This window comes from Rattus norvegicus, chromosome 2 (genome assembly GCF_021556685.1).
Source record: "Rattus norvegicus strain SHRSP/BbbUtx chromosome 2, alternate assembly SHRSP_T2T, whole genome shotgun sequence".
In the NCBI taxonomy this organism is placed as follows: domain Eukaryota; kingdom Metazoa; phylum Chordata; class Mammalia; order Rodentia; family Muridae; genus Rattus; species Rattus norvegicus.
In genome coordinates, this window is record NC_141535.1 from 213,299,416 (window position 1) to 213,311,934 (window position 12,519).

General features: G+C 39.0%; 1 protein-coding gene across 3 annotated transcripts in view; it reads right to left on the reverse strand.

Annotated features, from left to right (window-relative positions):
* The window catches only part of Usp53 (ubiquitin specific peptidase 53), a 61,583-nt gene that overhangs the window by 39,299 nt on the left and 9,765 nt on the right, over nucleotides 1–12,519 (reverse strand). For all 3 annotated transcript variants that reach the window (XM_087620499.1, XM_087620502.1, NM_001389268.1), the window contains 2 exon segments: nucleotides 6,941–7,581; nucleotides 452–544 (listed from right to left, as the gene is read on the reverse strand). In XM_087620499.1, the coding sequence (XP_087476625.1) occupies nucleotides 452–544; nucleotides 6,941–7,084 (237 nt within the window). In that variant the 5' untranslated portion in view covers nucleotides 7,085–7,581.

A 12,519-nucleotide genomic window follows, 5' to 3' on the forward strand; every position in this document is an offset into this window, starting at 1 on the left:
ATATTTCCTCCTTGGCCATTCACATTATTTTTAGCACCTAACATACTCTACATGCAGCTTACACATTGCTTCCTATGCTACAAAAGGACCTAGCTCCAGGAGAACAGGATTTTGTTGTTGTTTATGTTAACAGAATCTCACTGTGTAGCTCAGGGCAGTCTTGAACTTGAAATTTACTTGCTTCCACATCCCAGTGGTAGGAAGAACAGAGATTGTTACAAATAATGCTTACAGCATTAACCCAATAATGAGAGCAGGACCTAGAACTCAGTAGTAGCTAAGAACACAGTCATTAAAATAAATAATAATTACAAAACAATGAAGAATATTCTCAACAGAATATAAAAAAGTACTTAAAAATAAATTTTAATTATCTAACATAAAAATAGGAGATTAAAAACTCCTACTTTTAGGAGTTTTGGAGAAAGAATAGTAATTACTGAACAGTTACCTTCAATGCACAAAATATACAGGCATCTCCCTGACATATATGTCCAGTCAGAACTCTCAAGCTTCTTCGGAATATATCTAATTGCCATAAAACCTAAAAAAAAAAAAAAAACCATTTGAATGAAAAGCAGTATTGAGATTGTTCACAGTCTGACAAAAAAGCATATTTGGACATTTTAAAAGCAGTAAGATAGTAAGTGACCTCTTTCATCTCCTGTACATAATCACTAGAAACAGGAAGCACAACACTGCATAGAGGAAATTCCTATTGATTCACATGAAAAGCCACGATGGGAATAGAGCACAAAAAAACCCTCGAAGCTTTCAGTTAAGTATTTGCACACAGACAGGAAATATGGGCTACTACATGGAGTATTTGGCAGAGACATGAAAGAGGAAAAGATTATAATACTTGGAAATACCGGACACCTAGGAGGGAAATACAATTAGACTTTAAAGCTAGGGTGTACTAAAGAGTGGTCAGTGTGTCTTAGCAAGGACGTGTGGCCAGCATGTGTGTGGTCAGGCACACTAAACGGAGACTCTGTGGTGATAGAACAGAGTGGCCAAGCAACGACCTGAATGTATCTGCTGCAATTACGCCTTGGACATTTGCTATAAAGAGACAAAGTCAAACTTCAAAAAACTTTAACAGTTGAAATAAATTAGTCCAGTACCTAAAACCCATTTCATTCTACACAGTGGAATAATATTATTACATTTCCCACAGTTTTGGGGAAGATACAAAAGGCAAAGCGTGTACTGCAGGGCCTGACACATAAATAGTGTATAAGCAAGTTTACCAAGATTCCCTGTATCTGGGCTGGAGAGATGGCTCAGTGGTTAAGAGCACTGACTGCTCTTCCAGAGGTCCTGAGTTCAAATCCCAGCAACCACATGGTGGCTCACAACCATCTGTAATGGGATCTGATGCCCTCTTTCAGTATGTCTGAAGACAGCGACAATGTATTCATATCTAATAAATAAATCTTGAAAAATATTTTAATAAAAGATCCCCTGTATCTTTTTAGTAATTTCTTCAAATAATATAACTTAGAAGAACCCACTTAAAATATCTAAATTCTCTCATCTAAAAATAAGATGTTAAAAACAAAATGTTTTATAAAGTACTTGGTAACACTAACTTCTTATATATTGTCACAGCAAATCATAAAAATACAAGATTGAAATTTATTTCAAAGAACTCAACAAAGACAACGAAGATTAATGATAGGAAAATGTCTAACAACACAGCTTTGAAGACAGATGGCTTGGGTTCTGGTTCGTCTGTTGAGCAGTTCTTGAACTGACAGTCAGTGTAGCATCCATCACCAGGAGGTGCAAAGGTTAATCAAAATGGCATCCACAATAAGCAGGCAAGGATCTAATACACAGTAACTACTCAGCAAATGTCGGCTATTAAATAGAACATTGCTTCTAACTTAAAGAATGTACCAGCACCCAACACGCCAAACATGGTATTTTAAGTGCATGCTTCCTTGGCACCTGAAAATTTAAATCATTTAGTAAACAGGAAACCCTCAAGAATCTGTTGATAAAGTCGGTAATGTCTTTCAATTTTTAAATTTATTTTTAAAAGGAGATTGAACAGAAGTGCTCTCCATGGGTGGGCCAGCAGAGTTTTCTCAGTGGCAATCTCAGTGCCAGGCGTGGATGGATATCTCCCTACCACGCGCCTCCCTAGAGGCACCTCAAAACACATGGGCTACCATTGCATTTGCTTGCTCACCATAACTAGATAAGATCCTACAGTCACTTCCAGTGCACGACACAGAGAAATCAAGCTGCCGGGCCGGGCAACCCTCTGCCACTGGCTAGTGTTCACAGTGCTGGAAGGCGTCATGCAGGCTAATGGAGGAGAGAAGACATCGTCGGTGGTCTTAAAGGACCCCGTGAATTACAACATTGACCTGCCTGCCACATTTAGTGTACTTATGCCACAGTGGCGTGACAGCTATGGGAGCAAGCTGTCTGCTTCATTTCATTTCTGATTTTGTAAACTTGTCAAAAGGCCATGACTTGGGATATATTAGGAGCTAGGGGTAGGGAAAACTCAAATCGTTACTTTGTCAAGTTAACTTCTAATATCTAAGTTTATACCAATGGATTTGTGTTGCTCTCAACTCTGGTCAGAGAAGTTTCTTTTTGTTGTGGGTAACAGTTAATGCAGAGAGCATCTGACCAATGACCAGGTGTAAACACTAAGCTGCCAGATGAAGAGAACTCTGAAATGCAGACTTCGGAATGCTACATGTTTTTTGTGAATGCCATCTCACAGTCCCTATGGTTATCTGCAAAGAATCTGTACAAGATTAGGCCAGCAAAAAATCAAGCACGAATGGGAAAGGTACTATAGGAGCCCTAACCCCCAGCAAAGGAGCTACTGATGACTAATGGCTGCTGAGTCACTTTGGGGGTGGGGGTGTGGCCTCTACTGTGACATGGGCTTCAGTCCATGTGCATACATACATCAGTACTGTTTGGTTCAAGGAGGAGAGGAAGAGGATGATGATGATGATAACCACTACCACCACCAAGCCACAAAACAGGAATGGATACGAGCTGGGGAGTCCCAGACAAACCGGACGGAGGTAGTGGGGGATGGGTATAAGAATACACTGTATACATATGAAAATTTAAAAAATATTATTTTCTGTACATTATTCAATACAATAGCATAAAAACCTTAAAAATCCTACAAAATTATGCTAATTATAATCCATCCTTATGCTATTTCAATAGTTATATTCTAGCACCTGTTACAAAATAAGTCTCAGTTAATTGCTGAACTAATTAGTTTTTAGCAATATATACTCCTTTTTTAATTTATTGCATGTAGTTATTTAATATAAATCCTAAAAGATATGCAGTTTTTTACATCGTTATATACAGTTTAAACACCCCCCCAAATTAGTGCATATAATCATGTCTCCCCCAAGGAATATTAACTTGATCATATTCCTCATTTTAAAACACTATAAAAAATCCTGAAATGATAAGAAATGAGACAGTGTATAAATTCATTCTCTGCCTTTCACTGGGTCCATACCTTTTCAATAGCTGCATTTGAAATTGGTATGGCCTTATAAGATGGAGTCCTCAATTATTTCTGAGCAAGCTTTAAAATAATCATGAAACTGATTATTAACAAGACATTTTCTGACAGGAAGTCTACTCGAATAGTAGCTTTTTAATCTGATGAGAACTGTTTTTTTTTTTTTTTTTTTTTTTTTTTTTTTGAGAACTGGTTTTCACCATCAGAACCCTGGAGGCTTCTTGAGCAAGTAGGGCAGAGCATGTAGAGCCCCACCAGGGTCACCAGGCTCCCTCCACGTGTGCCAGGGAAGCACAAGCAGGACTTCATCGTGGGCCAGGGAAAGGAACTCAAATGAACTAGAAGAAATATGCTCAGAGCTCAGGGAGAACCAGGATGAGACCTATTCTCAATAGTCTAGGTGGAAAACTTAGGTTCATAGAGCACTGGCTGAAGAAAAGAAGTATCTGAAAAGAAATTAACCTTAAGAATAAATAAAACTGGGCTGGAGAGATAGCTGAGTGGTTAAGAGCACTGCCTGCTCTTCCAGAGGTCCTGAGTTTAATTCCAGCAACCACATGGTGGCTCATAACCATCTGTAATGGGATCCGATGCCCTTTTCTGGTGTGTCTGAAGACAGCTACAGTATATTCATATACATAAAATAAACAAATAAATCTTTTAAAAAAGGAATGAATAAAACTATCCCTGCCCAAGAAACCAAAACACCAAAATAATCAAACTGTTTCCAACTAAATTAACCCAGAATAAAGTTTAAGATTATCTTTAGGAATCCTGAAAATATCTATAACCTCACAAGGTAAAATTTCTATGACATCCAATAAAAATTAGTGACCATTAAACCAAAAGAAAAAAAAGGGGCTGGTGGGGGAGAGAACACTCAAATTCTGTATAAAGAGCAAATCAGTAGATAAGCACAGGAAAGCAATTCAGAGACAAGAGGTTAAGACTGAACACATGAAGACACATAGAAAATATTTACTAATGAAAATCAGAATGTCTAAGATAAAAAAATATATGTTTGCTGTTTGTTTTCCCAAACAGGATTTCTATGTGTTGCCCTGACTCTCCTGGAACGTAGTTTGTAGACCAGTATAGCCTTGAAGTCAGAGATCCACCTGCCTTTGCCTCCCAAGTACTGGGATTAAAGATGTGCACCACTATGCCCAGTATGAAAAATATGACAAACAGCAGATTAGACATTGGAAAGTAAAGAACTAACTTCAGGACAGAGAAACAGAATCCACAGAGAATGACACAGAGGAAAAAAGACTAAGAAAGTGAAGACCACATGCCACTAGGAACAACCATGTACATAACTAGAGTCCTCCAAAGGAGGGACAGGAAGGAAAAATGTCAAGTTGACAGCTTCAAGAGATCCAACAAACTCAACCATGAACAACACTTAGGAAAAAACCTTAAGAGTGGCCAAAGGAAAGGATGTATGGCAAACAGAAAAGCGAAGATGAATCATAGTTTCATTAGAAACAATGGAAGGACAGCCATCAGGAGGCCTGGAAGGTCATCTTCCCCATTTGGGATGTGCCTAAGACTGATCTTGGAAGTTCTGATCCTCCTGCCTCAACCTCCCAAGAACTGGGATTAAAGGCATGCACTTCCACACCCACCTTTAATTCTTTAATCTTTCAAACACAGGAGTGAAATGGATTTTCTTTCAAACATGCAAAAGGTAGAATATATTACTAACAGGCCAGGATTATAAAGAAGGTAAAGGTCCTTCAAACAGAAGAAAAAGTTGTTACCATTGAAGGTGGTACTATTTAATGTAGCGGGACGTACCATAAACAAGTATTATATAGAAAAAGTCTTTATGACATGTCCATTTAAAATATATGTATTTTAGAATATATGTATATGGAATATTTTTACTTTCTTGACTGTGAACATTTCCATACTTGCGATTTGTTGTTATAACATGTTTTGTCCCCCTAAACCTCATACACACACACACACACACACACACACACACACACACAAACTGTGGGAACTAAAGGGAAAAAAAAGTAAAAGTAGAAAACAGGAAAAGACCTAAATTGACAGTTGAATCCAATCAAAGCACTTCAAATATCTGGTGCTTGAGTTTCCTGATATCCACTGCCATTCTCTAAGGACTGTCTTTTCTCTTAACAGCAGTAGACTCTGAGCCAGATGGAACACTTCTGTAGGTCCAAAGTGAACTAAGTCAGTGTTTTCCTAATGCTTCTGGCTCCCTTTCCTGGGGGAATAAAGAACGTTCAGGGGGAGATCTGGTCCAGGTGGAGAATAACCGAGAACAAGCGTGTAGATGCTGGGGTACGTGGCACGTCACAGATGTGAGAATCATTGAACAAATGATAGAGCTCTGTCTAACATTAGTGTTCAGAAGAAAACACACAGAACTGCTAAAAGAGCAAAGCATATTTCACAGAAGGCTATTAAGAATAGAAAGGGATGTTTATGTACACATTTATTGAAATAATTTCAAAATGGTGCGAGATTGATGATATAATCTTCAATTAATCTAAAACAGTGACACTCAAATTATAATTCAAGAAACAATTTAAGGGTCACTGTGAGGTGAAATAAAATAAATTTGCATTCATTTTATATTAATTATTTTATTTATATCCCAAATGTTACCCTGTTCCTGATCCTCCCTCCCAGAGTTCTTTCCCCCCATCTGCCCTCCCCCTTACCTGAGAGGGTACCCCCCCAAATTTGCATTCTTATTTCAACCTAGCTCATTTGTTTTTATCCTGTAGACTGGGTTCTATACTTATTTTTTAAAAGAACATGCAGAAGAGTGTGTTAGCTAATTAAAGCAAAAAGTGTTTACTTTAAAATATTCTTAATTTATTAAGCATTTTGAATAAAAATGTTCTTTATACCAGAGCAATGTATCATTTTATGGGAAAATATCACTTCTAGTTATCATAAAAACCAAAATGTTTAGCAAGAATATCTTCTGCACCATTAAAAGTGACATGAACGTATTCAAAGAGTAAGCAGAAGGCTTAGCTGGTAAAACACTGCTCATGCATGTCTGATGACCTGATTCAGATGGACCATGTAGAAACCAGCAATGGTAAAGTGTGTAAGCCCAGTGGTGGGGAAGGAGGAGAGTCAGGCATTTCCCTGGAGCTCAGCCAATTCAGCCAAGCAGAATGGATGAGCTGCATGTTCAGTGAGAGACCATGCCTCAAAAAAAAGGTGGAAAGCAGGTGAGGAACTAACTTTGACTTCATGTATCACACACACAGAAACCTATATGCTCATGCACATATAAAGAGGTTCATACAACCAACCCTACACACAACAGAGAAGTCAGTCCAGTCAATGAGGAGTTAAAAGAATCATTAAATAAGAGTCCCTTAAAGCGCAGTAAAGGCTGAAACAAGGATCTAATGGTCTCACCTGTACAGCACTGTTAAGAAAGCAGCTGTTCTGTCCTGGCTCATTTAACAGGCCTACAGTAGGGGCCAGGGACAGCAAGCTTCCAGCTGGATAGGCTTTGCCAAGGTTACCACTAGGCTTCCGTAAAAATTTCACCCAGGCCATTTTCAAGCCACTTCTTTTGCATTAAAGTAGTGTGTTGATGTGGTATTCTGGACAAGAAAATGGGTGATGTTGCGCTGTCCACTGAATTCCACGGCAATCCACAATAAGACTGTATGCTTCCAAGCCCATATTGTTCCTGATGGGCTACATTTCTGAGGACTTTCATATGTAAAAACAAAGTAAATGGTGAATTTCTGAGAGCTAAAAAAAGCAACCTATTTTAAACAAGGCCTTCCAGGTTTGATAACATTTAAATTTTATAAGTTGGACACACTGATAAAAATTAACTGCTAAAAATATATGATGAATAGATCATGTTCTTTAACGTGTAAGTCATTAGTCCTGCTGGGCTGAGAACAGAAGATCCAAGCTGCACAGTTGGCGTCTGCAGGGCTCCTCTGGTCATTGTTTTCTTTATGCGTCTTTAGTGAAGCAGCTTTTCTCTGATCTGGGTGAAGTTAGCAAAGGACTCCATACTTCATCAGCATGACTCAAATCTACAAAAAAAAAAAAAAATTAAGTAAAAGCTGATCAAGACTTTCTCACGTATTATTTCACACAATCATTGAATAAATCACAATTTATCTTTAAAAGAATTAGAACAGCATTCTGAAATATAAAAATAAAAACACTTCATTTAGGTTTTTTTTAAGTTGTTAGGACATTAATCACTACCCACCCCACACTGCCATGTTCAGAGGAAGGTTTAAGAAAAATATCTGAAAAAATTACATTAAATCTGAGGTGGTAATCTGTATTTGTCAACAACAAATTATTGTATTAAATAAATGTATGGTCTATAAACAGACTATTTTTTCCAAGACAGTTAGATTTTATTTAAATTCCTAAAAGGAACTAGACTAAATAAAAATCCCGAGTGAGGTATTCCACTTTTTTCACAAATGTGTGTTCCTGTTTTAATGGACTTTAAATGTTCAACTCCTCGATTAAAAACAAGTACTCAGTATCAACAGTTTGTTTAATCAACTAAATTTCCTTCTTGCACTCTTTCATTTAACAAATACCCACTGAGCCATGTTCTGTGCCAAACACTGAATTAGCACAGTGAGCAACACTCAGACAATGCCTCATCCTTGGACAACAGAATAAACAAGCAGAAGTTACCTGTTCAGTATTAATGTGGGGAAGGTAAGGAAGCAGGAGGGCAAGACAGCCGAGAAAGGACTCAGTAGGAAGGTTGTATCTACATCAAGATTTGAAAGAGATAATGCCACCTGAGGGGAAGAACCCCAATTAGCAGGGACAGCGACTTTAGATGCTGAGCCCACAGGTCAGGTATGATGGAGGAGCACAAAGAAGCCCAGCGTGGCAGGAGAAATGCTAAAGAAGAAAGCAAAGGGATGCAGGCGGGAGAGAGCGCTTCCGGTCTTAACAAGCGCCTTGGCAAACTGAGGTGAAAGGCATTGCGTCCCATCTTCACAGCACGGAAGAGAAGAGGGATTGGGTCAGCTTACCACCACTGATCAAATACCCACCGGAACACAGCTGGAAAGAAGAAAGCCACCAGTCTCTACAGAGCACGCCAACAGGCCTTGTTTCCAGGCCAGCTTATCAGCTGCCTGTCTCAGATACAATCTTTCCACCCCAGAATCAAGGATGCTCACCTCCTCCATGAGGTCACCGTAACTGACCTGCTTAATGAAGTAAAATATTTTTAAAATTATAAGGTATGCTAGCTGTTTCTCCTATTTAACTCTATAATTTGCAACCTTCTCTTAAAGAGATATAAATAATCCTGAAACGCATCATATAATTAAATTTTTAATTAATCCATCCATGTTTGTACATTAAGGGAGCTCTTTACTGGTAACTCTTTATGTGGTGACTGAATGAGAATGGTTCCCATAGACTCACATGTTTGAATACTTGGCCACCAGTTGGCACAACTGTTTCAGACAGAGAGGGAGGTGTGGACTTGTTGAAGAAAATGTATCACAGAGGATGGGCTTTGAGGTTTCAAAAGCCCAAACCACCCCCAATTAGCTTTCTCTGCCTCCTGCTAATGGATCAAGACTTGACCTCTCTCTTAGGCCTGCCTACTCACTGCCTCGCTCCCCACCAACAATGCTGATGAACTCCCATCCCTCTAGAAACTGTAAGCCCCAAATAAATATTTCCTTCTAAAAGCATCATGGTGTTTTATCTCAGCAACAGGAAAGTAACTAGAACAGTATCAAATTTCTATTTCTATTATTTTAATTGTGTGTGAATAGGGGCATTCACATACCATACAGCAGTGGTCAGAGGACAACCTCTGGTCTTGATCTCTACTTTCTACCTTGCTGAGGACAAAGTCTCTTCATTGTCTTTCTGCTATGTAGGCCAGACTGGCTGGCCTGTCAGCTCCTGGGAATTTCATCTCCGTTTCTCAGCTCTCAGCCCTCTGTAGAAATGTTAGGATTAGACACTTGTGCCCTGTGTTCAGCTTTTATGAGGGTTCAAACTCAGGTCCTCACACTTGCAGAAAACACTTTTATCACTAAGCCATCTCCCCAGTCCATAAATCCCTATTTTTAATGGAATGTCCTTTTACAATTATATTCTTTCAACAAAACTTAATTGTCACCAATTCCACACCATGAAATATGTGAAACAATTATTTCCTTTTAAGAACTCAGGTTTGTGAGGGGCAATGATTGATACTTTAAAATACTGTGCCTTCCATTTCTACATAAGACATCAGACAAGTAAGTATGTGCTCTTGATTCCTTTCCTCTAACCCAATGTTTCTCCACATGTAGGCCATGACCCCTGGGGGGGGGTGGGTAAATGACCCCTTCGCAGGAATTTCCTGAGACCAATAGAAAACACAGATATTTATATTATGATTCATAACAGAAGCAAAATTACAGTTTTGAAGTAGCAACAAGAGTAACTTTATGGGGGGGGGGGGGGGTCCACACCACAACATGAGGAAATGTATTAAAGAGTCGAATTAGTAAGATTAAGAATCACTGCTTCAACCTATTTCTAAAGATCAGAAAAAAGTTAGTCAGTCTAATGAAAAATGGAGAAAGCCTGAGGATACCAAGTGACTGGCTCCTATAGGAGGAAGGTAACATCAGCTAAGAGAACAAGTAGACATTTCTAGGTGTAACTTTCTCATTCCAGAGAACTCTAAATCCACACAACACAATGACAGGGAAAGGACCGCTACCCAGTGTACCTGGGGGAGATTTTACATCAAATCAGTGTTACAGAAAAAAACAGTTTGGGAAGTGAAAGTGAGAAGAGCATGGCCTCTGTCCCTGTCCTCACCCCCATTACACAGTCCTGTTCCTGTGAGCAGGCGATAAGCTCCTTAGAGGAGAGATGGGTCACTCTGCAGTGAAGGCGTTGGCTGCTCTGCTGGAGGACCAGGGCTTAATTCCTAGCACCCACACGGCAGCTCACGGTTGTCTGTAATTACAGTTCCAGGGGTGTGGCAACCTCACACATGCAGCAAACACCAGTGTATATAAAATAAAAATACGTAAAATCACTGATAAGAATTTTTTTAAAAAGTTCTTTATAAGCATAAATTCTCAGACTTCATCACTGAATTCCCTCCCCTCCCCTCTATTCCCTGAAATCAGCTCACACACATATTAGAGCTGTCACCTTGCTTCACTTTCCCACAAACAGGACTAGCTTATGATTCCTCAGGTAAATATGACTGGAGTCTTAAAAAAATATGAATAGAGAGAGAATGCAGGCCAGTGAGATGGCTCACTGGTTAAAGATGCTTGCCAACAAGTCTGGCAGTCCAAGATTGATCCTTGGAATAAAGACCCCAATTCCCGTAAGTTGTCATGTCAGCCACATGTGTGGTGATATGTTCACATACAAGCAATCTCATGCTTATTTTCTATAAGTAAATAAATAAATAAATAAATAAGCAAGGTAAATAACAAAGAGCCAAAAAGAGGTAATGAACTGAACCCTCCATAGCATAGGAAATGAAAGAGCAGCGGAAAGACAAACAACACAGTACTAGCTAGTTGACAATGAAAATGAAAACAAATACAGTGGAGAAGAAAATCTCTGTGAGCAATGAGTTCAGGTTATACCCATACACTGCCTCACCTCTCAAGGCCCATCGGCTTCAATTTGCAGTAGATAGGATTAACACAGAGGCCCAAGACTGGCCAAGGTTCAGAAATCAGAGACCAAATGATCAGCCCTAAGTGGAACGGTACTGTACCCCATTTCCAGAGGCATAGGGATCAATGTAGAAGAGGTGGAAGAAAGTGTAAGAACCAGAGGTAGTCTATGACCTAAAGGAAACAGTATCTTCTGGACCCTGCAGAAATATGAACTCACTCCACACACGAATTCACAGTACTTGAGACAGCCCACACAAGTCTTCTGCAAGCTCAAGCCACACCAAATCCAAAATGGAGATTAGAGTTAGTCAGAAGTCCCAGCTTAGCTAAGGAGCCCTAGCTGAGACAACAGATGGCTTCTAGGAGAATCAGTGTCTTCTAAGAATATAGCCCCTGGTGAGTAGACCATACTCTATGAAGGGCCACACATCCAGAATATCTGGGCAACACAAATCTGTCTTGATGGGTTTTAAAACAACACACATTGGATGGATAAGGAAGGCATTGGCTCTAAAGAGAAGGGGGCGGGGTATGTTATCCAAAACTTTCAGAGAACTACTAAAAATATTCTTAAGTTCTCACATAAAGCACTATAAAAGCAGTACACACATACATATACACACACAATCATAAACACTATTTAAGAGAGGCATGGATGTACTCAAACTCTATCAATGATTCCTAAAAAGAAAAAGCAAATACCTCTAAAAAGATGTAAGAGTTTCAGAGCTCAACTTGAGAGGTGAAATAAGCAAGCCAGATGGATGGCGTAAAGTCCAAATATAATGCGAAGAAAGGGAGTAGGAGAGAAACCGTCAGGTGAAAGGATGAATTAAACTAAGTCTCTGCAAAAGCTATCACATTAGACAAATCTTCACAAGGATGATTAAAGAAAAGGGAGAGATAAACTGATAGAACTGATCTAGGAGACAAGATCATATGTAAGTAGTGAAAACACTGTTAAAACAAAAAAACTTCTAAAAATCTAAAGGTCCAGATGACTGTACGGGAAAGTATAGTCCCTAAAGGTAATTCAAGCAAAAGTATAAAACAAAAAAACTAAATAGTTGAGGGGAAAACAGAAAAGAGACAAGCCTTCTCCCACTGACAGTAGCACCAGAATTGGATGAAAAGTCAAACATTACCCAATTTTCAAAAAGTTATCATTTCCCAATATTAAATTATCACAGGCCACAGGGAAAATAAACTACAAAATAGCCCCAAATGAAGGAAGCATAACCTTCATGTCCAAGTGTGGTAAGCCTCAGACCAGTAAGACATAAGACTGCAGCTTCTATAAAGATTTTAAGTAAAAGCGTGTCAAGAGAA